Source organism: Salvia hispanica, chromosome 1 (genome assembly GCF_029641045.1).
Source record: "Salvia hispanica isolate PSC_SH4W2 chromosome 1, Shi_PSC_v1, whole genome shotgun sequence".
Lineage (NCBI taxonomy): Eukaryota > Viridiplantae > Streptophyta > Magnoliopsida > Lamiales > Lamiaceae > Salvia > Salvia hispanica.
In genome coordinates, this window is record NC_142692.1 from 42,113,088 (window position 1) to 42,137,652 (window position 24,565).

Here is a 24,565-nt window from a genome sequence, read left to right on the forward strand (position 1 = left end):
TGCTCTGCTCTGAAATAAAATGAGATTATGTAACTCCTTTTTAACATATTTGTTCTTGAGATTTTGGTGCAGTCACAAATCAAATTACTTTAATCACATTGTAGCAACTGAAGCTAAAAGCCTAAAACCAAATGTTTCACAAAGGATTATATTTCATAGTTGAAGAAAACTCCAAATACTAAACCATTTGCTAATGCCTCTATACACACTTCAACCAAGCACAATATAATGGCAATGTTGTACCACCTTGGATGATTTATTAACTTAATCTGAATGATGAAACAGCCTGCAAAAAAAGCAATCATTATTTTGCAAGATTTGAATATTAAATGCTTTGCAAAATTATGCAAAATGTTCGTAATTGCAGCTTACCTTTTGAATCTTGGGACCAAACTTTTCTTCCTCTTCATCGACAAACTGCACAATGCAAGCAAATAGCTTAGGCTAAAGATGGAAAAATGAAGATGACACTGAATCCAAGTTATAGTATTAGCATATGACTAACCTGTCCTGTGAGAGTGTATAATCTGTTGTAAATCCCATTGCTTGCCACACCAAGAACTGAATACAAATGTCTCCCACTTTCTCCAGGATTTTTCAATGTGTACTCTATATAATACAGCCCTGTCCCATAAAACATTCTCAATTATCCCAAAAAAGACAAGTATAATCTTAGTCAGAAACCATATCTTCAAGTAGTTTGCATTGACAACCTATAATTTGCTACATAGGATCGAACTCGAAGGGAACAAGTTCATAGTTAGGCTACTCATAACACCCCCGTCTTGAAAACAACCTAATTCGTCATGATGACATATGATCGTATTCGAAGGGAATTGGTCATTACCATTGGAAGCTCTGCTATCTATAAGTTTGGCTGCAACTCCGGGAGGCCTCTGCCAGCTTCTGTCCAAACCACCAATCTGCCAAAAATACCAAACCATTCATCACATTCATTATGTTCATCACATCAAGTTGCAAGAGAACAGAAAATGGTGAAACCTACAAGAGTCTCTGCAAATTCACCGACTTTTCCAAAAGACTCCAGTCTGGTGAAGTCAGCACCGAGGCTAGTAATCGCAATGCTCACTGAAGCAAGCAATAGAAGCAAGTCCAAGAAAAACATTAGACTACAGTTGGACCAAAAGTTCCACAAAAACATCCTTCTTCAGATGCATACCATTTGAACTGGAGGCCTCCTGTGGATAGAAAGCAATCAGTGCCCTTACTCCGTCTCCTTCTCCCGTGCCTACTTGCCAATCTGCGCATACACAATTTTACTAGCAAAACAGTATCTCATCCACTGATGCAACTAAATATGATCAACCACCACGAGCATATCAGAAACTCTAAAATAGTTTTTTTTCAATCCAACAATCAGTGACCTAACCCCGTCTCCTTCTCCTTCTCCCTCTCCCGTACCTACTTGCCAATCTGTGCACACACAGCTTTACTAGCATAACAACAATTTAACAGAACCCCCTCCACTTATGAAACTAAATATGATTAATCACAAGTATATTCAGAAGCTAGAAAGTAAGTGGTTTGTTTCACTTCAACAATAAAACAAGATCAAATAACTTTCTTCCTTCCAGCTCTCATAAAAACAAAACAGCTACCACATGCTAAAACCCCCTCATTTATGGAGAAATTTAGTCAGTGTGAATTCTTTTCTACCTATTTCATAGTTTCAACACTTGAGATATACTATATCTCTAATGCTAAAATTTAGTATTTCTGCTGAATGTAGAAATCGAATCACAAAAGTAAAATTTCATCCCAAACAAAACCTCACCTTCTGGAATAGTGATCTTAAACTTGTTCACCTCATCAGTGTAAACACGAAAACCCTCCGGCAATGCTATAAAATCCAGATTATAAGATTCCGATTAAAAAATAAAATTGAAATCTTCTTCAATAAACAACACAACTACCGCTTTCAGCAGCCAATGCAGCCGTAGAAATTGCAGGAAAGGCAAACACAGAAGCCGCCGCCTGCACCAGAAGCTCTCTCCTTCGCCTCTTACATTCATCTCCAACGCTCACGCTGTCAAAAATCAGTAAAAAAAAAATTCAGCAAAAAAAAAAAGTAAATCTAAAATTGCATGTTTGTGTATAATTTTAATGCGCGGGAAAGATGGAGAATGATTGCCATTGAGTCTGCTGATCAACCACATTGCTCTTGCAGCAGGTACTCTTGTTCTTCCTATTGTCTTCATAAAATAAAAATAAAAATAAAAATAAAATTGTCGATGAATGAAGAGATTAAGCATCGGAGTTACAGTAGAAGAGGAGTGAGAAAGAGCAGACCTTGCTGAGGGGAGTTGGAGAGAGAGAATGAGGGGTGAGAGAGAAGGGAATGAGAATGCAGAGAAGAAATAGGAGCCATTGTTGAGAAAACAAGCTGTGATGTAAATTGATTTTTGATAAGGCTGCGCCCATTAATTTCAAATAGAATAAAACAATTAATTTTTGGATTTTGCTGATGTGGCTCACAATATCTAATAGGATAATAAAATTGTTTTTATTTTATTTTAAATGTATCATTCCGAGTTTAGAGCATGAATAACGCTACTGGGCCGGGCCGCAAATATCACTCTTCCATCCATTTTCAAATCACTTCAACTTCATTCCCTCTCACTCACCATAAAATTCGAAAAATGAATCCTCGGCGTGAAGGCCAACGAGCAATCGAAGCTCAAATGGCTCGAATGTTAGAGACGGCGATGCCCGCAATCCAAGAAGAAATCAACAACGAGGTGGAACGCTATCAAGCTGCTATCCAAGCGTGGAACGAGCAACACGACCGGGTACCGCGTACTCGGATGTATATCCACCGAGACCGTGAACAAGCTGGTTTGCGGCTTTTCATGGATTATTTCTCTGCAGATCCTCGATGGAGTGATCAGATGTTCCGTCGCCGGTACCGGATGCGGAGGAATGTGTTCTTGCGCATTGTCAACGCAGTTGTGGCTCGTGACGCGTACTTTATGCAAACCTTCGATGCTGTCGGGCGGCAAAGTATATCGACTTTACAAAAATGCACATCCGCCCTCCGCCAACTCGCTTACGGAACAGCTGCAGATATGTTTGATGAGTACCTCCATGTGAGCGAGCATACTGGACGCGCTTGCCTAGCCAAATTCTGTCGGGCAATGATCGAAGCATTCAAGGACACATACTTGAGAAAGCCAACGTCCGACGATGTTCGCAGATTGGTGCGAATGCACGAGGAGAGGCACGGCTTCCCGGGGATGCTGGGCAGCATCGACTGTATGCACTGGCCGTGGAAGAATTGTCCAATGGCTTGGAGAGGAGCATTCACTAGCGGGCACAAGGGCTCGCATCCAACGATTGTGTTGGAGGCCGTTGCCGACCAACGGTTGTGGATCTGGCATGCCTACTTTGGAGTCGCTGGGTCGAACAACGACCTCAATGTGTTGAACGGGTCTCCATTGTTCAACGACTTGTGTGCCGGGCGAGCGCCTACCGTAGAGTTCACGGCCAACCACCGTCGGTACACTATGGGGTACTATCTGGCAGACGGGATCTACCCTAGATGGCCCGTGTTCGTGAAGACCATCACATGTCCGACTACGGATAAGAGGAAGTTGTTTGCCAAAAAGCAAGAGGCGGCTCGAAAAGATGTGGAGATCGCATTTGGAGTTCTCCAATCACGTTGGGCTATAGTGAAGGGACCGGCCCGTGGTTGGCACCGTCCGCTAATCGCCGACATCATGTATGCATGTATCATAATGCATAACATGATCGTTGAGGACGAGGGAGACAACGCCACTGACTGGAGCGACGATCCGCTCGTCAGCGCCAGCAGTAGCTACACTGTCACTGATCCGATCGTGCAAGGTGTTCCTCCCGACGTGCGCAATGTCATGGCCCGTTCAGCGGCAATGCGCCAAGAAGATCAACACACACGCCTCCAAGCGGATCTAATTGAAGAAATTTGGAACCGCAATTGACTTATGTTTTAAAAAAAAAAAATCGAATTTTTAAATTTCAATGTTGTAATTTTCTATTTTCCGACTGAACAATGAATTTTCTCGGTTTTAATTGTTCAACGTTTTCTATTTTACGATTAAAATATGTTGTGAATAGTGCAGATGAATAGTTGTGGCCTGAGTTGTGGCCCGAGTTGTGGCCTGCGGTGTTCCCTAATTTGAGGGAATGATGACGTGGAGGGGACTTGCGGCCCAAATCCGGGCCAGGGTTATTCATGCTCTTAGAATTTTAAAAAAAATATTATTAGATGTGTTTTGAGGTATAAATTTTATTTTAAACAAAATTATAGTAAATGAAACAATATCGATCGGTCTAGTAAAAGTCTAATGGATCCATATAGATTATTAGGCAGCCACACTAGTGTCAATTGTGTCCGAAATAAAAGGATTAGGTCGGATTCGGGAATACGTGCAACCTATTAATCGATGATTTTAAAGACCAAATTTATTGTTCGCACGAATTACCAAATTCTGCCAAGACTAATTGTACTACAGTTTTTCTACCAATATCTTTTTCTTCTAATAATATTTCTTTTATTGATTGTTCAATCACCCTCAAAAGATCCACGAAATAATGTTTTATTTTGACATTTTGCAGTGTCCCCGATTTAAAGTCACGAAATAATAGTTCATTATAAAACTAGTCCTACGTGAAAGTGGTGGCTTGGATTAGCTGGCCCTTATATGCAATTCGCTCGAGCTGGCCCGGCCCGGTTTGGCCCGAGCTGAGCTGATGCCTCTAAACACAACTCCCATTACAAGAAACCTATTATCAAACATTCTGATATAGAAGTACTATTATTATTTTCACGTCATAATTAAACTTTCCAGTAAATTAGAAAGAAATCTCCAATCATAACTCAGTACCACAAAGGAGATAGATCTCACTTTGATTGCAATTCAGCTCTTTTCAGTAGCAAACGCAATGAAAAGAATCCCATAACAACAGTTTGCCAAAACCAACCTCTTGCATTGGCAGGATCACATCTTCTTGCAAGATGCCACGCGTACACGCCCTCCCCGATATGTGCAGCAACAGCAGAGACGAAGACTGCTCGTATCACCGCCATGGAGCGTAGAAAGAAGAGGCAAATCGCTCTTATCACGGGAACAGGGCCCAAGTCAGGCAAGCAAACGGCACAGAACAGCATTGCCATTCCAATCACGACAACCACCCACGCGTATATGGTCGGACCATCCAGCGTTCTTCGTTTCCTCTCCTTCCAGTAATCAACTGTTGCAGCCATACCCTCTTTAGGGCTGACCAGAGGCCTATAGCCCAGTTCCTCCTTTGCTTTGAGGAACGAAAAGTAATGTGTAGTGCCAACCTGCCAAAAATCAGAATAAGTATTCTTAATCTTATAGTTTAACAATACGTGCACATATGCAGCAGGTAATTTCCGGGTAGCACCTTGTAGACTTCAGCGGGGAGTATCAGAGGCTGAGGAAGCCACCTTCGGTTTAGACACGGATACAAAAGTGAGTAAAACACAGAGAAAAGCTTTCCAAGGAAAAGAGCTCGGGAGACGGGCAATGTCAGTTTAGGGAGCTCATATTCCAAGCCTTCGAGCAGAGGCCTGAGGAACTCAAAACTGTTGACTGGAGAGCCTGTCGATTATACGGGAAACAACTCAGACGAAACGAAAACTGAAACTCAATCCATAATATGTGGGACAACTTTACCATCCGATATGAAGTAGGCTTGGCCGGCAGCAACAGGCGGTCCTACTATCCCGGGAATATCATCCAAAAGGCCCATGCTTGCCTGGAGCATTGCCAGAACAAGGTTATCAACATATACCCAATCCGACTTCACATTCGCTTCACCAATTTTGAACAGCAGAAGACCCCACTTTGCGAGTGTTATGATCCTAGGCAGGTGCCTTTCTTCACCTGGCCCATATATAGCAGCAGGGCGGATCGCACAGGCATATAACGTTCCTTTCTCTTTTCTGCATAGATCAAATTTCAAATTAACCGATGAGTTAAAAGAGGTTATGAGTCCTTCAAGAAACCTACCTAAATGATCGACCGTTGTGTTTGAGAACAAGCTGCTCGGCTATAGATTTACTGCGGCCATACGGGTCTACATGGTCAGCGATAGGAAAGTAAGGCAACGCCTCGTTTCCATTCACGATTTCTTGCCCGCCAAACACGACATTATGCGTGCTGACATAAACGAGCCTGCTCACGCCGTGCTCAAGGCAAGCATCCAAGACGTGGCAGGTTCCGTTTATGTTTACTTCATCGACACGCCCATACTGAAGCATCTCTTTGCCCGACATTCCATAAGAGGCAAGGTGGAAAACACAATCAGCCCCTTGTAAAGCCTTCTCAACATCCTTTTGCTTACACACATCCCCTGATTAAGTGTATCATTGCACATGTATAATATCAATACAATTATGTCATAGAGTTTCTACTTTAAGTAATCCTCCATCAAGATCATGCATTTGCTTAATAAGCCAAAGAATTCAATAACTTGAAAATTAAGAAATTGAATTATCTCGAAACCCCAATTACTTACTGCAGCTCCACATGTTCATTCTATCACCATCAAACTAATGTAAAACCGTAAAATTCACCAAAATCAAATCATCTAATCCAATAACGATAACTCTCAATCGATAGCAGAAATATCGAATCAGGATCCACAAGCTGCGAAAAACGACAAAGAAAGAAGCTGACCTTGTAGACAACGAACGCCGCGAGCACGGAGAGCGTCAGACCAGGGTGATCCGGCCCGAATATCGAAGGCCCGAACTTGATATGCACCTCTTCTGAGCAGCTCCAAGCAGAGGGCCGAGCCCACAAAGCCAAGCCCCCCGGTGATCACGAAGGTTTTGCCTTCTATCCCCTCGTTCTCGCTCAAATGCATCTCGAAATCAATGTGTTTGCGAAAATGCGTCAATGACCTCAGACGACTTTGTGTTGGGACTTATGTTTGGCAAATGTTTAAAGAGTTGTAAAATCAAAACACTCAGGAGACTTTTGCTGACTAAAAGTAGGTATATTAAATACTTGTAAGAAAAATTATTATGTTGTGTTAGACTTTGTTGGCAAGTATTTAGGAGTTGTCATAATATTTATATTAAAATAATAGAAATGTTAGCATGTTTAAATGTTCATGAACATATGTTTCTTCATATAAATGAGCTTAATCAAAATTACATTTCTTTAATACTAGTAGAAATGTAAAGAAAAGAAACTTATTATTGAAATACATAGGAGTAGGATTTTTGGATAGAATTGTCACATATTGCTATCTACTTCACTTGCTTTTGGTTGGGAATGAGGCCATTTTGTTGATGCCACAAATTCCAGCTGGTTTTCCTGTGTTTCTCTTCATTCTGATGTATCCCTTCTCTCCCCATTTCGGCCCCCACGAGTTCTTTACGATGACGTAGTCCACTCCCCTGCTCGTCCCATATCCAACGGCTGCCACTCCGTGATCAAGCTCGGTCCCACAGTGCCCATCGAACACTCCCTGCAATAAAAATTCACTAATAAAAACTCATTTCACTTTTACTATAAATGTTTAGTAAACAGAGGCTTACTGTTACTTGTGAAAAGGAGTAAAGTTTGAGCACGTACCCCGCTGTAGAACTGGAAATCTCTTCCCGAAGCCTCAATGGCCACGCTCAACGGCTGATTCGCCAGTGCCTTCAACAGGCTCTTCTCGTCGTTGGCAGGCACATCGTGGTATCCACTGATGGTGACTGCTTCCGACATGGCCTGAAAATCAATCTTGCAAATGTTAATTTTCATGAAAATTATGGAAAAAAAATGTTAGTTTCTTTGATTGTTTTAGGGGTTGATTACCCTGCTTTGTTCACAGGTTCCTTCTTCCATTATGTATGGATAATCTTCCTCCTTATGAAGGCCGCCGCTGGAAACGATGTAGGTGAACGCGTAGTCCATGAGGCCTCCGTTGCAGCCGCTGTTGTAAGCCGTGTCGCAGTCAATCAGCTCCTGCTCTGACAGCTCGGTCAGGTTCCCCGTCACGATCTGGTTTATGCCCTCCACCGCAGCCACTGTCGAGAACGCCCAGCAACTGCCTGCATTTGCACTCCAAGAATCCCGAGTTAGCACTCATATCGAAATATTACAAATATGCCACTAGATACGAGTTTGTCAGGTACCATCTTACAAATTCTAACACGTGAGACACAGTGTTTAAAAAATCAGACCGGATCGGCTGGTTTAGTTGTACATATAAACCGTTAACCAATTAGACCGCCCCTAATCGGTTCAACTGTGGACCGTTCGGCCTTTCAATTTTTTTAAATTTTTTTTAAAACTACTCATACTTAATTAATGTTGGACTCATGAATTAATAAAAAACAACGCTTAAACTGTTCTCTTTTATCGAGACATCCTGGAATTTTTGCACGTACCGCACGAGCCTTGGTTCTTGACACGAGTGACAGCTCCTTTCTTCCTCCAGTCGACGGATTTAGGCAAGCTATCGAAGTCTTGATGTTCAAACTCCCGAGGGAACTCGTTTCTCCTAGGCAACCGATCATCGACCCTGAGCCCTAGGAACCTCTGCTTGAACTCGTCGTGGGTCATGTCCGAGAACTCGTTCAAGCTGAGCCAATAGTTGGTGACCGCCTTATTCCTTTCGTCGACGTGCTTCAAATTATCCTTAAAGATCTCGAACCTATGCAACTTCTCCTCGATGCTCTCGTACCTCTTCCCGTGCCTGTCGAGCCACGACTCAAAGAGGTTTATGAGCTTGTCGATGGAGGTCAGGTCGTCAGGCGAGTAGCCCACGATGGAGAAGTCGCGGGCGGCCAATGCCCGCCACGTGGCAGAGGAGAAGAGGAAACATGCGAGAAAGAGTAGTTTGGGAAGTGAAGTGATGAGAGCCATGTTGGTTGGGAAATGAGTTGTGATTGGGCAGTTTTTATAGGTAAGATTTTGTGTTTGGGAAGTGTTTGCTTTCAAGTGAAGGTGTCTGAGACTTTAAGGTTGGTTTATAGTATGTTTCCAAAATTGGTGATGCTGATACACAACTTCTGAGCTAAGAGATGATGTTATAATTTGGTGACAAAATCTTAATCAATCGAAAAACATCAAATTGTACTTTTTTTAAAAAATAAATAAATTTTCATTTGGCACAATATCTATGGGCCCTAACACAAGGCCCAGCCATGTTGAAGGCATATATTAATTCTCAGTTTGATCCGATATAAAAAAGGCCCAAACACAAGGCCCATCCATGTTGAAGATCTTTTATAAATAGTTTTCCAAAAAAAACATGTCAGAAGTGGGATTTGAACCCACGCCCTCTCTCGAAGACCAGAACTTGAGTCTGGCGCCTTAGACCACTCGGCCATCCTGACTTATGTTACCATTTTAATGTTAGTAATTCAATTCGAGATGAGATGTGCTCTGCACATAGTAAGAAATTGTCGCATTATAAAAAGTTTCTTGTTACAACTTTATGAATTACTACTATGAAACGTGTGACTGAGAATATGTATTGTACAAACGATGCAAAATAAATTTTGAGAGAGCTTCAATATGCATTGATTTCAACGGTACGAACACAAGTGGTGTCCCAACTACTATAGTAGTAGGAGTAATACACAAACTACAATAATTCTTGCAATAATTCTAACCGTATTTATTTCTTTTTGTACATATGTTAGACTTGTCAATATTCAAGAAATGTAATTACAGAGCTGCTATATGATCTGAAACGGTTGCTTGTTTTTTAGGACATCATATGCATTTAGCTTTTTAATTACCGGGAAAATATTTATCATTGGAATTAATATTCGCTTTTTAAGTGTTGATTGATTATCTGAAAAAAAAAATCGATAAATGATCATCAAATTCAGCAAAGGTTTTATTTGGAATGCATTATACGTTTTTGGTTTATATACTTCATCCACAAAATCAAACACTTCTCTTTATTATCTTGTGTGAATAAATTATAAACAAACAAAAAGATTATTACACATAACAAATTTTTGCGTACCGATTTACTCCCTCCGGTCTCAACTAAATTGAATCTAAGTATTTTTTTTGGAATGTCTCAACTAAGTTGATCAATTTTCTTTGTTGAAAAAAAATAAAGCATTCAATCACTTTTAATTTACTTTGTTCTGTTACTAGTTTAATCTCTTTATTTTTTTATTTTATTCTTTTTCTTAGTTTTCAAAAAAAAAATGTGTGACTCAATTTAGGACAAATTGATATGAGTATTTATTAGAGTACTAACTCAATTTTTTACTATGAACTGTCACGTCAATGACAGGAGTTAGACTTTTTTTCTTTTTTCAAACAGAGATTATGAATATTTTTTTTTATTTTCTATTATGAAGAACCGATTTGTCAAATTTTTTTATTTGCATTAGATAAGTGATGTTCTCATTCTATTATTTGTTGGATCATATACGTTTTTGAAGCCTAAATTTTTTAGTACAAAACCACTAGTATTACAAAGATTCATAGACTACTACGTACAAATAATTTTATGTTCAACGTATATTTATAAATCACCTATATATTTATAAAGGAGGTGAAGACAAAATAGAAATAGGTGCACAAATACTGCAATACTCCTAAGAAAAAGAGATTAAATGGAAGAATGTGACAATTTTGTAGGCTGGCATTAGGTATGTTTTGACACATCATGCTTACTTACAGCTAATAATTTTGTAGCTGTCAAATGCTAATCATCAAATGAACGAGCTGTTTCATTTTTAAATCAGACTGCTACCTTGATGTTCACACTAATTCATTTCAAATAGCAGGGAATTATGGAGTATTTATGGAGTACTCCCTCCGTTTCGGATAATTCTTCACTTTGATCGGGCACGTGTTTTAAGAATTGTAATGAAAAGTGGGCTGAAAAAGTTAGTGGAATGTTAGTCCTACCTTTATATATTAGTTTTATAATAAAATGTGAGTAGGAATGAGTTAGTGGAATATGAGGTCCACTACCAAAAATGATAAAAGTGAAGTGGGACAAATTATGTGGGACAGACCGAAATGAAAAACTGGGACGAATTATCTGGGACGGAGGGATTAATTTTTATAATTAAAAAAATTTATTGATATTTAAAAACTGAAATTTAAAATTTAATTTTGTAAAATTAAATCTAGTATTGAAATAAAGAAACAAAGTGAAGGATGACAAAAGGGAAGAAGAATGATAATTTTGAAATAATATCAGATTTAGTACATAACTGAATTAATATAAGATTTAAAATGTTAAAAGTGTAAAAAGACCAAATTGCCCAAACCCCTCAAAACCCCTCAAAAGGACATTTTCGTCCCGAAACAGTGCAAAAGGACCGTTATTTATATTAATCCTTAGTCTAGAGACTACTGGTAATTTTTTAAAATTCAAGGACCATTTTCGAGATAAATCCATAATTCAAGGACCATTTTTGAAGTTCACTCTTTAATTTTTCATACACTACTATTGTTGGTTGGATTAGGATATTTTTTTTTTCAATTTTCCATCTATATTGTTGGTTGGATTAGGAGTAATAAATCAAGTAACTAAAAAAATGTCACAATATATATGTTAATTGAAACGTTGCCTTTTTTGCAATTATTAAAAATATTTAACCAATTTAAATTATAGTAGTAGTACTATAAAAAATTTAAATGGAAGCTAGTAGTATAGGGGGTTGGGGTAGGTGGGGGTCACTAATGCGTACGTGTGCATGTATATAAATATAGGTAGGCCTGCTCACTGTTGCTGCCCACTAGATTCTCACTGTTGCTATCTTTTACTTGCTTCACTCACCATCTTCTTTTCTAAATTGATCTTATTTATCTACCCCCAATTTTATTGAACATACTTAAATGCTTCCATTATTTAATTGTTAGAATTTTGGTTACATATTCAGTCCTCTTTTATATGCTAATTAAGTCAATTTTTTTTTTATTTTGAAAAGTCTCAAGATAAATAAATTATTTCAGTTTTTGACAAAAAACAATCTTCTCTCCTACTGCATAGTCTATATTTTCTCTTACTTTATTATCTCTTACTTTATTTATCATCCACTTAACACACTGTTCTTAATTTTCGTGTCTAAAAGAAGTGTCTTTACTAACAATAACAGAGGGAGAACTAATTAAGTTGCATGATTTTTTTTATGGAGTCATTTTTTAGAGTTATATTTAGGGACTTAGTTAGGTTTGGTATCTTAGACAATTCACACAAATTTTAGTACATTGTTCCACCAACCTATCATGGTTAAATATGATGCAAATTTTGAAAATTATTCTAATACTACCTTCACATCTCTATTAATAATTTTTTGGAAGATTTATTATATTAGAGAAAAAGGAAAATTTATCATTTGACTTTATCATGCCATTGATGAACAGTTATGTAGAGTATAGATGTTGATTCGTCTAACATCTTTCACATTTAATATGGAGTATATAATTAAATTTTTATTTTTGAAGTTTAAACTCCTAGTGAGATTTTTCATGAAAATGCTATAGATGCTGAGATCCTTTAGGAGAGTTTGATGAGTTTTTTATTTGATTTGTCACAAAATTGGGCACAAACATGGTTGGACACTCAACGTACAAGAATTTTATTTCTTTTTTCTCCCAAATTTTTTTGTAGCTGGAATATACTTGTATATTTGTTGTGCAATTAAATTATACCCTACCTATCCCACTACTACTAACAAATAAACAAATAAATAATAGGAAAAAAAACTTATCGATTGTTTAAGGGCATCCGCAATGGGCTGGACGATGCGACGGACATCGCGGACGATGGGTAACCCATCGTCCGCGCCCGATGCGCGGAGGATACCCATCGTCCGTCGCATCGTCCGCCACTGTGGACGAGGCGGACGATGGGTCACGGACGATGCGACGCGGTTTAGTTTTTTTTTTAATTTTATTAAAATTTCAAAACCTATATATTCCTCTTTCACTTCATTTTTCTCACTTCACTCTCATCAAATTCACTACATTTTCAAGCAAAATGGATTCCGGAGATTATCCGAATAGTCCGATGTTCGGTGGTACACGATGGCCGGGTACAGAACCCGACGAATACCGGCCATTCAACACCAACGCCGAGTACGATCCCGACTTTTCCAACGACTCATACGGGCTGTCCGATATGGAACCGTCTCCACACCGCCCCTCCGCCGACGCCGCACCTCGCGGTCGGCCCGCCGCTGCCGCCGCCTTTCGGGTCCGGCACCAAGAAGAAGCGGACAAAGGCACGAGCCCAGAAGTTGCCTACAATGGAGGTGTGTGAAGAGTTCACCCCGGGCAGGACGAACTACTCCGACCCCGAATCCATCGTCTTGACAAGATGTTGGATTGATGTTTCGGAGGATCCGGTGTACGCCAACAACCAGAGGGTGACTGCGTATTGGGAGTGCATCGCCGAGAAATACAACGCGACCAAGCCGGCGAACGCGTACAAGCGCCACAGGGAGCAGCTCCGCAAGCACTGGGATCAAATAAAGAAGCAGGTAAATTTGTTCGCGGCTGAGTACGAGAAGTGCGAGAGGGAGCAGGCCAGTGGCGAGAGTCTCGCGGATGTGCTGGACAAAGCGATGCAGTCGTACATTTCATTGTACGGCGATTTCAAGCACTACCAGTCCTGGGCGCTCTTGAGGGACAAGCAGAAGTTCGTTGGTGGTGTGATTCCCCAATCGACGGCGGCGAGGAGGAGGGCGTCGAAGCGCACCTTCAATGATTATACAAGTAGCGATAGCGGCGCGTCTCCGATGGACCTCAACAGTCCGGTGTTCGAGGATGAGAGTTCCGGCACACCGATGTCCTCCCGGCGTCCCCCTGGCGTCAAGGCTGCCAAGGGCAAGGGCAAGGCCACATCAACCTCCGTCACGCCACCTGACCAGGCCCAGTCAACGACCCCGAGTTCGACGCCGTCCGCGACTTCGACTGCGGCCCATCCGTACGCGGATTTGGCGGCCACCTCCGACTACCGGACGTTGTTGGACGCGCACACCGCCCTCATGCAGGCGACCAACCCTGCTCAAATCGAGGGGATCCAGCAGATGATCGATGGCCTCAGCCGCAAGTTGGGACTTCTCTAGACTAGCCTCCTTTTTTTGTATTTAGTGCTTTTTTTATTTCTTATTTTGTAACTTTTTTTTAATTAAGTAAAATTAGAATTTTCCTTTAATTGTGTTGTTTTTATTTGTTTATTATTTTTATTTACATTTGCAAACATAAAAATATAAATACAAAATAGTAAAATGCTTAGGGCATCGTTTAGGGCGGAGTATACGCCCAACTGCAGATGGAATAAGAGGAGGATAAAATGCTGACGTGGCGGTGCATAGGACGTCGCTTAAAGCGTCCCATTTTGGATGCCCTAACCTGCTTTAACTTTCTTGATCATCTTCACTAAGTAGTAAATTGAGATTAGGATGCATGTAACTTTTGTACGAATGTAAGTCAAACGAGAAATGCTTGTTGGTGTTTATCCGAATTCATTTAGATTCCTAAATATTTGAAACGAGACTATTAAATTAGATTTTTTCTATACTTTCTAGTTTCTACTAGTATTATTTTATTTTTGTTCGATTTTGCATGATGTTGGGAAATGGGAAAACTTATAGAAAACCGTTAGGTGATTTAGTAAAGTGTGTGCATTGTCAAGCAGATAAGTGTGTGTTTGAAGGTGAAAGGCATCAGCACAGCTCACAATGCATACGAAAGCTACAAATTGGTGCAAGAAATTTAAGGAAATGCACTTTCATCAAAAGCTGAGGTTTGTATTAGGCATCTCGTTTTTGGGTTTTGAGTTTCACAACACACCCTACCTCTTTAGGAGGGGCCCTAAATATCACTTTTACTACTACCAAAAATATAATTATGACATCAAATAAATTAATTCAATTAATGTGAAATTATGTCCTTAGATAACATAGCAGTTAAATAACTATAGACACTATAAGGAAATTTATCAGTGTATCACGAAAACGTAGCAAATCCATGATATAATTTTGGAAGAGGCGGAATCAACAGAAGTTGGGAAAATGCAATTTTTTTACTTTAACAAGGAATAAATTTATCACTATACAAAATAAGTTCTTGAAAAATCTCAAAACACAATTTTAGAGGGGACGGAATCTATAGATCAAGTGAATGAACGATGGAGGAATGAAGTTTTTCTACCTAAAGAAGGGATAAAATTATAATCATACAAAATAAGTTTTTAAAAAAATCACAACGACAAGTAAAAAAATTTAGCTAGGTCCTTGATCTTAAGTTCTTTTCAACTTAATTAATAGGCTACTAAATCACATTTCCACTCTCCCTTAAATCTGCCAATTGTTTTAGTTTTAGATGCCAATTTAACTATTCATATTTATATGTAAAATTATTAATAAAATGGACGTTAAAGACAAAAAAAAGACATTGATCCCTCATACTACTTCCATTTATGAAAATTAGTTTTGGTAGTGGATGTTACATAGTTTAATTTAAAATCTGTAAAATAAGATAAAGATAGTGAAAAAAATGGGACTGACTTATTACAAAGAAAAATTTATAATAAATAGATATTGTACACATTAGATTAGATTAAATACATAATAATTGAATTGGATTAAATTAGTGTGAATCTGAGAGCCTGAATCTTTGTAAAGCATAGCACGCATAAATCTCTGCAACAAACTCCCATTGCATTTAATTTCACCTTTTCTCTCTCTCTTGATTATTATTTTACCAGTTTTGGAGCCCTTCTCAGGTGGCTTTTACAGTCCCTATGCAGATTAGCCTTTATTACCACCCCAATCTATTCCATTCTCCTTCGTTTTCAGTGCGTGATTTATATAAATAACCCACCACAACCACCACCTTCTTATCCATGTTCCAATTTCTACAATTCATCTCATCAAAATGTGGGGAGTGGAAGAGATTCTGTGTGAGCTCGAGAGAGACGATCACCACCATCAAGGCCTACCTCCTGGCTTCAGATTCCACCCTACTGATGAAGAGCTCATCACCTTCTACTTAGCCTCCAAGGTCTTCAACGGCGCCTTCTGCGGCGTCGACATCGCCGAAGTCGACCTCAACCGGTCCGAGCCGTGGGAGCTTCCAGGTGCGTTCTCTGAATCCCTAATTTGTTATGCAAATCAAAACCCTAATTTTGTGATCCATATTGTAACAGATGCGGCGAAGATGGGGGAGAGAGAGTGGTATTTCTTCAGCTTGAGAGACCGGAAGTACCCGACCGGGCTGCGGACCAACCGGGCTACGGGTGCGGGTTATTGGAAGGCGACCGGGAAAGACCGGGAGGTGTCGAGCGCTGCAAATGGGGGCCTGATTGGGATGAAGAAAACCCTAGTTTTCTACAAGGGGAGAGCTCCGAGAGGGGAGAAGACCAAGTGGGTCATGCACGAGTACCGCCTCGACGGCGACTTCTCGTGCCGCCACACCGGCAAGGTCTCCATTTTCATCATTGTTTCATGTTAGTATGAAAAGAGTGATCTTAAAGAATCTAATTGGGATATGGATATGTTAATTATGTTTGGTATGGACAGGAGGAGTGGGTGATGTGCAGAATCTTCCAAAAGATGGGTGAGAGGAAGAGTTTGGTGCAAGGCCAAAACTACCTCTCATCATACTACAGTTACAACCCAATGACTTCACTGCCTCCATTGCTGGACTCACCAGCAACACTTGATCATCATCATCATCAACTACCATTGCATCATCAAACCTCTCTTCTCTATCACACACAGGATCAGCCGGAGCTCAAAGCCCTACTCAGCTACCCCGTCGCACCCCGACCCGTTGGGAGCTCGCTGTTCCTCCCTTCCAACCAAGGCTCGAGTTTGAAGGAGCTGAGCAATGTCATTGCATCACAGTGCAAGAATGTGGGTGGTGGTGGTGGTGATGGGGGTGGCAATAGCAAATATGAAAAGATAAATCCATTTGTTTTTGGGGGAGATTTGGCAATCCCATCAGTGGCAGCAGTGGGTGATCACATCGTTACAGCTGCAGCTATTGATCATGTTATGTCAACTGAGCCTGCTTTTAAATGGTGGTAGTGAGAGACAGAGAGAGAGAGATGGAGATTTTAATCCCATCAGTCATTGGAGATTATTCTTGCCAGTCTTAAATATTTCAAATATAAATCTTACTAATGTTTCATGATTGTAAGCATGTAGCAGTAGCAGTGATGATGGGGACCATGGAATGACTAGTACTTTATTTTGCTGTTTTTGTAGCATATACTGTATTAGTATGTATTTATGCCAAGATAAAGATCTGCAATTTGAACAACTACTGATGGTATATAACCAAAATATTTGATTTCTGGCACCAAAAAAGAAGATTTATTGGGAAATAAAAGTGATGGGGCTGGATTTGATTGGGGTGGGGGATGATGTGATGGCAGGATGTGAGTCTACTTATATGTACATGTATAGATATAGCTGTGCATATATATAGAGGTAAATTTGTGCAAACGACAATACCCGCTTTATATCTCTCCCCAACCATATACAACAAATATTGGTTGCTGTAAAAGTTGTCGTGCTTTTAATAGTTTTCATTTCACAAAAGTATAGAATAAGAGACAATAGTTGAGAATTTTGTTTGGTTGATCATGTTGACTCTTTTTCCAGTGTGCAACTGACTATACCTAAGTGCATTTGGTGTGTTACAATCTAAGTAAGAGAATAAAATCAAAATGTGTTTTTTCTGTAAATTTTTTGAAAGTCACTTTGTTACTATGCTAAGAATCGTGAAACACGAAGTAAGATATATGATGAAAGATAATAAATAGTTAAAGATAAGGTTGGGTTTATGATGAAATTAGATAGTCAACGACATTATATGAAAGAAGTTGTTGCATCAGCAAAGTTAGTTACTTTGCCAATCTCAGTATCACAGGCCACCCCCGATGAAAAACCCAATCTCTATGTTAATCTTATAATCAAATCACATTATAGTGACGGATACACCAAACTCATAGACATTAAAGCTTATAACACAGCATGAGCATATTCAAAATGATAGTGAAGAAAGAAACAGAAGTGCATTGAGATAGTTTGAAAAAGTTGTTTACATCACTGAAACAACATTACAATTATTACATACCATTTTCATTCAACACATAACCACTTTAACCAAAAGGTGGGCATTCAACCATCGCGGAAGCCTGCATCATGAAAGACACCCTAAATTAGATTACATAACAGTCTAGTTCTTAGCTTCTGTAGATCATTACAAAATGAAAGTTTCATAAACCAAGATTGCAAGCATTAAGCACAAGAAATGAAGTAACACAATAATCAAAGAAATGGTTAGTATCAAATCCTATCAGCGAAACAAACTCTTTGTTTCTCTCAAGAATCACATAGCAATAGCTAACAAGAGCAAGAGAAGGAGATTCCAACATCCCAAAGCAATCATTGATCATATCTTATGTCATTAGCCCATTCCCCTGCTTATCGTTATTTACAACTAGGAAACATAACTCAACCTAAAACAAACAATTTCTACCCAATTAATCCAAATAATAGCATCTCCACACCTTTTCATGAGCATTTCTGAATCCAGCTTTCAGAAAAATAATATGAAAATCCAATATTTGAGGCACCAATCCATGAAACGGTAACAGATTAAAAAACAGAAAAGTATCAACAATCAAACCCTAACCGCAAACGCGAGGAATGAAAACAATTTGGAAGGCTAAAAATTGAACAAATTACCTCTTCATCTAATGAATAGAAATGGAAGATCCCCAATCAAGTGGATTTAGATTGAGGTTTTCCGCGCAGAGAATCGGGCGGCGAGTATACGAGCGCAGCGATTATCGTCACCGGAAACACTACATCCTTTGCCAGCGCAGCCAGCTTGGTGACCAACGGCTGTCCTCGCATCACCATCTTCAACTTGAGCGGCTGTTTTTCCTTTTTTCAGAGAGAGAAATCGGTAACAAATCTGCAAATCGACTCTGATGAGTTGTTTTTGACAAACAAGTTGGGCTACTCTAAAGACTGAAAGCCCAATAATGTTGGGCTTTTTATTGAGAAGGCTTATTTCTCTTACTAATATGCAACACTATTTCTTTTTTGTTTTCATTTTGACAGAGTAATATTTAATTCTCTATTTAAATTGACGACATTACTTACGTGTATTGATTCAGATGATATGCCAATTATGTGGCAGGGATGTGCTCCTTTTGATTTATGAAATTCTCCTTGTCAATCTTCTAAATGCCCCCCTCAAATTTTTTCCTCTATATAAATATATTGTCTATTATAATATTTTTTTTTTTTTAATTTTTCACTAAATGCTCCTTCTCAAATTCTTAAATTTTTTTTATAGGTGAATTTATTCCATTTCCTATAAATTCCTAGCTCAACCCCAAGTATCGTGATACCAAAGTAACCTCATCTTCTCAAAGCTCCTAATTGGGTTTAAAATGTTGAAATCCTATCTTATTTTGAATATTCCAAATAGACTAACTTCTCAAAATATGGATGTCCAAATTTATTAATCAAAGTTCATGAAGGGATTAATATTGAGTCAAATATGAAAAACGCCTTCGGCTGTGTCAGGTATACATAGTGCACGATATTGCATGAAGAATGTCTTTGTGATCATCAATTTATCTTTGATGTCTTATAGTAATATATCATATGTATATTTAAGCAATAGTTCATAGGTTTGTGTTAAAATGTCAACCGCTCTTAAAATGACACCGTGACACTCAATGTTTTAAAAATCGGACGGGCCGGCGAACCGGCGAAACTACTGGTTCATGGTTTAACCGGTCCGACCGATTTAACTACTGGTCGAACCGTTATACTATTATAAATATATTAAATTAAATATATAATGCACAAAAATATAATAAATAATAAAATATAATTCATAACATGTAAAAAAAATTAAACCATATAAATAATTAGTTATAGATATAATATAAATAAATAAAATAGTACTCAAATATTAAAATTGAATAATTTTTTATTAGTAAATATAACTAAATACATAAATTATTAATTAGTGTTGATGAAAATATATATTATATGTATAAAAGTAGATAAAGTTCATGTTATTTCAAAATGTGTACGTGACAAAGTAATATTATAAAATTATTTAAAAAGAATATTAGGTAGTTTAAATAAAATATATACTAAAAAATAATATTTAATAAAATGAACTATACCTAATAAGTAATATGTAAAAAAATATGAATGAAAGTAACGATAAAATTTAGTTATTAGTAATTATGATTAAACTTTAAGATATAATAATTATAATTGAATATATACTATAATTACAAATTATTTATAGAATATATAATTAAAATGAATTATTTTATTAGTATGGGTAATTTGGGTGTATAAAATTTAATGTATGTATAAAAATAATCAATGTTCATTATATTCCATCAAGGCCTTGTGGTGGAGTGGAGGAGTTGTTGATATATGGAAGAGAGGTCATGGGTTCGAGTCTATGCAGAAAAAATTTTGAAAAGATATTTTGAAAATGACAAAACTGGTTCCCGGTTACCGGTTCGGCCGGCCGGTTTCACTGGTTCACAGCGGCTGAACTTGGTAGCGGTTTTTATGGCTTAACGGTACGGTGTTATTTTAAGAGGTAGTGGCACCCTAACACTCCTCATAGTTCATATACATATCCACTTGGCTTGACATTATATCACGTACTTTTCACCAATAGTTCATCGACTCCACTTCTATAAGTATATCCACTTGACATTAGATCTTCACCATAACCGAACACATTAAAAATATCTTAACATGAATCAAAAGATAGAGATATTTTCGGCGTGTCACGTCAGTTTCGTATGTGTAACATAAAATTCGTGCTTAAATTATTACGACTAATAAGAGCTCCATGTTATTTTTTGACATTTTTAGAGACTTTTTGATGTTTAAAAGCAAGAGTCCTTTAATTGGTGCATGTCTCTCACAATCTTCACTATAAGTATAACCGATCACATCAAAAATATCTTGACAAGTATCAAAAGATTGAGATATTTAGATGTGTCACGTCAGTTTCTTATGGCAAAATATAAAATTCTTGTTTAAGTTATTGTTACTATAGTAAGTTGATATATATTTCTCAACATTTTCCTATGACAACAAGAGTTCTTCAAAGTTGGTGCATTTTTTTCATATCTTAATGAAACGTCTACTAATAACGTAAACATAACCTTTGTCTACATTGAAATTTCGACATGCCACATTAATTTTTGTTTGAGCAAAAATATAAGTTCATGTATATATTGACACCTTTAAAGTTTATGTAAAAAAACCACAATTGTTCTAAAATTGGTATATTTACACCTTAATAATTGGGAAAATTACAATAAAAATCAAGAAGTTTGGTCAAATTTGAGTTTATTTTTAATTTTAAAAATTTTCAGAAAAATCTCAAAATTTAGAATGGGAAAAAATCTAGTGGTGTATGTGCAATATATTTGTTTATATTAATCAATCAATTTTTTTTTTAAATAGACAACATTATTTATAACTCATCGGCGGTGATGTTCACGTATGACTCTCTTGACGATAATAGAGAATAAATCCAAATTTTATAATTTTTCTAGTTGAGTTTTAAAGTTGCACGACCAAACAGAATTTAACCAAAATTTATTATTTTTTCAAGAATTTTGCCCTTAATAACTATTGTTTCTTTGTGTAACTTATAATCAATGATTTCCTAGTTATAAAATAAAATATTACATCCTCTGTCCCAAGTTACTTGAGTCGTATTCTATTTTGAGTTGTCCCAAGTTATTTGTATCATATTTCTCTTTGAGGCTAAAAACAAAACATCTAATCATATTTACTTTATTCTTTTTTTTTTACTTTGACCTCTCTCCTCTCTCTTACATTATTTTCTTTTCTACTTTATTTAGTTCACTAAACATAACTTTTTTAAATTTCGTGTCGAAAAGAAATGCTTTAAGTAACTTGGGATGGAAGGAGTAGTAGTAGTACTTACTATGAGAATATAATATGCAAGATAGTATTATAAATTTATTTGATGCCCACATAAATAGGGCTTCTCAACTTTGTTGTTAGTGGGCTTTAGTGGAACTATGGACGGCTACAATAAAAAGGGAATAACATGGAAATGTGTCCTTTCATAAATATCTTATTGCAATATTTCCACTATTTGATTTGTCTAACGTTATCATGTAGGTTATAAGTTGGCAACTTTTAGCACACAAAAAGTCGGTTATTGGATATAAATCGTAAAGTTAGTTCAGATCCTCATACACATATGTATCTCTCTTTATTTTATGATATCTTTCATATTAACATATTGTTAATCTTGTCACTTTTCATAGTATAGTAGTATGTCTTATTATAAAATGTTATACTAAAACCAAATCTGTATGTATGCAAATTGAATTTTGATACTAGCTACTAGAAAAAGGTAAATTAATGTTTTAATTATCTCCAGTGGCATGCCCCCATAAAGTTATAATAGTACCATTGTGATTATTTTGTCTTGTTATGACCTAATATATTATTAGTGCAAATATACTCGTGGAATATACTTCAACCTTCAACCTATCATATAATTAGACAATAAAGCATAACTTTATAGTATAATTAGATAATAGACCAATAAAGCATAACTTAGTCGGTAAAATATTAACCTTATATTTAATGTGAGTATGAACAATGAAAGTGAAAGATAACATAGTTGATATACAAGCAGTGGTGGATCCCGGGGGCAACTGCCCCTCCCCGGCGATCCGCTACCGTTGACCCAGACGTGATTTTTCCATTGTCGCTTCCTCCGATAGCTTCCAACGTCGCTCCTCCCACCTCCGTTAGCTTCCGATAAATTTTATTTCAGCCTTTTCGTTTTAAAATCCTGGATCCGCCACTGAACGTTAGACGTTTATATTACAACTAATAAGTCAAGAAAATTTGAATCAACATGTCTAAATGAAAAAGCCAAATGAACTTCCTAGAAGTTTCAAGCAGTTAGTATGTCTTTAAGCTCCTTTCTAATTGGAAATTCTCTTAGAAAAGTTGGTCGTCACTTCAAATATGCAAACACATAATCAAATGCATATATATTAGTGATGGTATATTTATTACTACTACTTTAGTACCACGTTATGAAGAAATTGCCACGATCACCATTAATATAAATGTATATATCTTGGCGTTAACAATAGATTATAGTTCCATTTAAACACTATGTAGTATCTTTAAAAAGAGTAATTGCTTTTTGTATTTTGTCTATTTCTCCCCTTTCTTTTAATTTACCGTAACATAATAAGCACTCAGCATTATAAAAAACAAAAGTAAAACCCATATGAAAAGTGTGAATTGGACTGACATAGCTTTTATTTTCCTCCTCACATTTTCTTCGATAGGATATTTTAGTGTAATTGGATTCTTGATTGATCAGTATTATTATAATGATACATCATTTAAGTATGGAGGTGCGGAGTGCACGCTTATTTGAATTCATTATAATGTTAGAGGCGAAGCCCCTAAACAGATGAACGGGGGTTCGGGGCAGCGCCCCCGGGTAGCGGGGTCCAAGGGGCAGAGCCCCTGGCTGGGGTCGAGCTGTATAAGAAATTCATCCGAAAATGTAATTTCTGAAAGTCAAAGGACTAATTTGCAATTTCGGAAACCTTTTGAAAATTAGTTATTTTCAGTTATATTCCCAACAGATGCACTGTTTCATCAGCAGGTGCACTGGTTCGTCTTCTTCAAATTCTGATCGATTCTTCTGGTTTTGTACAATCTCGAAAATCAACATATTGTAGTTCTGAAATCTTCTGAATTTTATCCGATCATTTATTTTGGTAGAACCACCGAAATTGATTTGATCTGAAAGTGATATCTTCACGACTTTCAGATTATCCGGTTTTGTTCAATATTCAAATTCTCCCAACATTTTCAAGTTTTGACGCATCGATGGGTGAATTGCTACATAAGAGCATCCACTATAATCGGCGAGCGACCGGTTCTCGGCGCTAGCCGGTCCGCTCACCGAACCATTGCAAACGGCGAGCGCGGAATCGGCGAGAAATTCGGCGAGCGCTGGCCGATGCGCTCGCCGCCATTATAGGCTGGCGATCGGCGAGCGATCGGCCAGCACAATTTTTTATTTTTTTTAATTAAATTTTCGAAACACATATGCGCGATTTTCACGTCATTTTCATTCGCACCACTTGTTTTGACGAGTTTTCTCTCTCTCTTAATTTCTGTACAAGAGCAACAATGCGAAATGATTAATGTGGGTGGTAGTAATGGTAGTAGTGATGAGGAGTACGAACGGCAAATGGACGAAGCATTGGAGGCCTATACGGAGGGTGAGATAGACCGGCTACTACAAAGGGCTATGCAGCCGGCGGTACCTTGACCTCCACCCGTTGCCCACCGCCGAGCAGTGATTACACGGGATCACGTAGCTGCACATCAGCGGCTATATGACGACTACTTCGCAGAGCAGTCGCGGTTTAACGCCAACATGTTCAAGCGGCGTTTTAGGATAAGCAGAGAGCTATTTATGCGTATCGTTGACGCTTTGGAGCGTCGATATAA

The 24,565-nt window shown here is 37.9% G+C and overlaps 4 protein-coding genes, 1 long non-coding RNA gene and 1 other non-coding gene across 7 annotated transcripts; 1 reads left to right on the plus strand and 5 right to left on the minus strand.

Moving 5' to 3' along the window:
• Positions 1 to 10: 10 nt before the first annotated feature.
• On the minus strand, positions 11 to 2,452 carry LOC125218321 (Photosystem II reaction center PsbP family protein). Its single transcript, XM_048119967.2, has 10 exons — positions 2,311 to 2,452; positions 2,153 to 2,213; positions 1,935 to 2,047; positions 1,796 to 1,861; positions 1,181 to 1,261; positions 1,007 to 1,089; positions 848 to 923; positions 506 to 624; positions 373 to 417; positions 11 to 286 (listed from the first exon to the last, which is right to left on the minus strand). Exons 1-10 carry the CDS (start codon positions 2,387 to 2,389, stop codon positions 260 to 262), a joined length of 750 nt encoding a protein of 249 aa, XP_047975924.1. The 5' UTR covers positions 2,390 to 2,452; the 3' UTR covers positions 11 to 259.
• Positions 2,453 to 4,785: 2,333 nt separating this feature from the next.
• Positions 4,786 to 6,997, minus strand: LOC125218792 (uncharacterized). Its single transcript, XM_048120564.2, has 5 exons — positions 6,705 to 6,997; positions 6,036 to 6,378; positions 5,700 to 5,968; positions 5,428 to 5,624; positions 4,786 to 5,344 (listed from the first exon to the last, which is right to left on the minus strand). The coding sequence occupies exons 1-5, from the start codon at positions 6,892 to 6,894 to the stop codon at positions 4,901 to 4,903; spliced, it is 1,443 nt and encodes a 480-aa protein (XP_047976521.1). The 5' UTR covers positions 6,895 to 6,997; the 3' UTR covers positions 4,786 to 4,900.
• A 135-nt stretch (positions 6,998 to 7,132) lies between these two features.
• LOC125218701 (cysteine protease XCP2-like) lies at positions 7,133 to 8,924 on the minus strand. The gene is made up of 4 exons (XM_048120439.2): positions 8,414 to 8,924; positions 7,839 to 8,074; positions 7,611 to 7,751; positions 7,133 to 7,503 (listed from the first exon to the last, which is right to left on the minus strand). Exons 1-4 carry the CDS (start codon positions 8,889 to 8,891, stop codon positions 7,288 to 7,290), a joined length of 1,071 nt encoding a protein of 356 aa, XP_047976396.1. The 5' UTR covers positions 8,892 to 8,924; the 3' UTR covers positions 7,133 to 7,287.
• A 356-nt stretch (positions 8,925 to 9,280) lies between these two features.
• On the minus strand, positions 9,281 to 9,364 carry TRNAL-CAA (transfer RNA leucine (anticodon CAA)). Its single transcript has one exon. It is a non-coding gene; the product is annotated as a tRNA-Leu (tRNA).
• A 6,315-nt stretch (positions 9,365 to 15,679) lies between these two features.
• Positions 15,680 to 17,287, plus strand: LOC125185440 (protein CUP-SHAPED COTYLEDON 3-like). Of its 2 annotated transcripts, XM_048081971.2 has the most exons (3): positions 15,680 to 16,095; positions 16,165 to 16,439; positions 16,538 to 17,287. In XM_048081971.2, the coding sequence occupies exons 1-3, from the start codon at positions 15,894 to 15,896 to the stop codon at positions 17,045 to 17,047; spliced, it is 987 nt and encodes a 328-aa protein (XP_047937928.1). In that variant the 5' UTR covers positions 15,680 to 15,893; the 3' UTR covers positions 17,048 to 17,287. The 2 variants fall into 2 exon arrangements, with proteins under 2 accessions (XP_047937928.1, XP_047937926.1); XM_048081969.2 differs by having other exon boundaries at positions 15,680 to 16,439.
• Positions 17,288 to 18,020: 733 nt separating this feature from the next.
• LOC125223575 (uncharacterized) lies at positions 18,021 to 19,059 on the minus strand. Its single transcript, XR_007176743.2, has 2 exons — positions 18,716 to 19,059; positions 18,021 to 18,162 (listed from the first exon to the last, which is right to left on the minus strand). It is a non-coding gene; the product is annotated as an uncharacterized LOC125223575 (long non-coding RNA).
• Positions 19,060 to 24,565: the final 5,506 nt, after the last annotated feature.

Coding starts and splice junctions, on each gene's coding strand:
- LOC125218701 (XM_048120439.2), bottom strand. CDS start 8,891: ATGGCTCTCATCACTTCACTTCCCAAACTACTCTTTCTCGCATGTTTC. Junction 7,752..7,838: donor GAACCTGTGAACAAAGCAGG/GTAATCAACCCC, acceptor ATTGATTTTCAG/GCCATGTCGGAAGCAGTCAC. Junction 7,504..7,610: donor ATTTCCAGTTCTACAGCGGG/GTACGTGCTCAA, acceptor TTTTTATTGCAG/GGAGTGTTCGATGGGCACTG.
- LOC125218792 (XM_048120564.2), bottom strand. CDS start 6,894: ATGCATTTGAGCGAGAACGAGGGGATAGAAGGCAAAACCTTCGTGATC. Junction 6,379..6,704: donor CGGCGTTCGTTGTCTACAAG/GTCAGCTTCTTT, acceptor ACACTTAATCAG/GGGATGTGTGTAAGCAAAAG. Junction 5,969..6,035: donor CACAACGGTCGATCATTTAG/GTAGGTTTCTTG, acceptor TGATCTATGCAG/AAAAGAGAAAGGAACGTTAT.
- LOC125185440 (XM_048081969.2), top strand. CDS start 15,894: ATGTGGGGAGTGGAAGAGATTCTGTGTGAGCTCGAGAGAGACGATCAC. Junction 16,440..16,537: donor CGTGCCGCCACACCGGCAAG/GTCTCCATTTTC, acceptor TGGTATGGACAG/GAGGAGTGGGTGATGTGCAG.
- LOC125218321 (XM_048119967.2), bottom strand. CDS start 2,389: ATGGCTCCTATTTCTTCTCTGCATTCTCATTCCCTTCTCTCTCACCCC. Junction 1,862..1,934: donor TGCATTGGCTGCTGAAAGCG/GTAGTTGTGTTG, acceptor TGGATTTTATAG/CATTGCCGGAGGGTTTTCGT. Junction 287..372: donor TTGGTCCCAAGATTCAAAAG/GTAAGCTGCAAT, acceptor CTTTTTTTGCAG/GCTGTTTCATCATTCAGATT.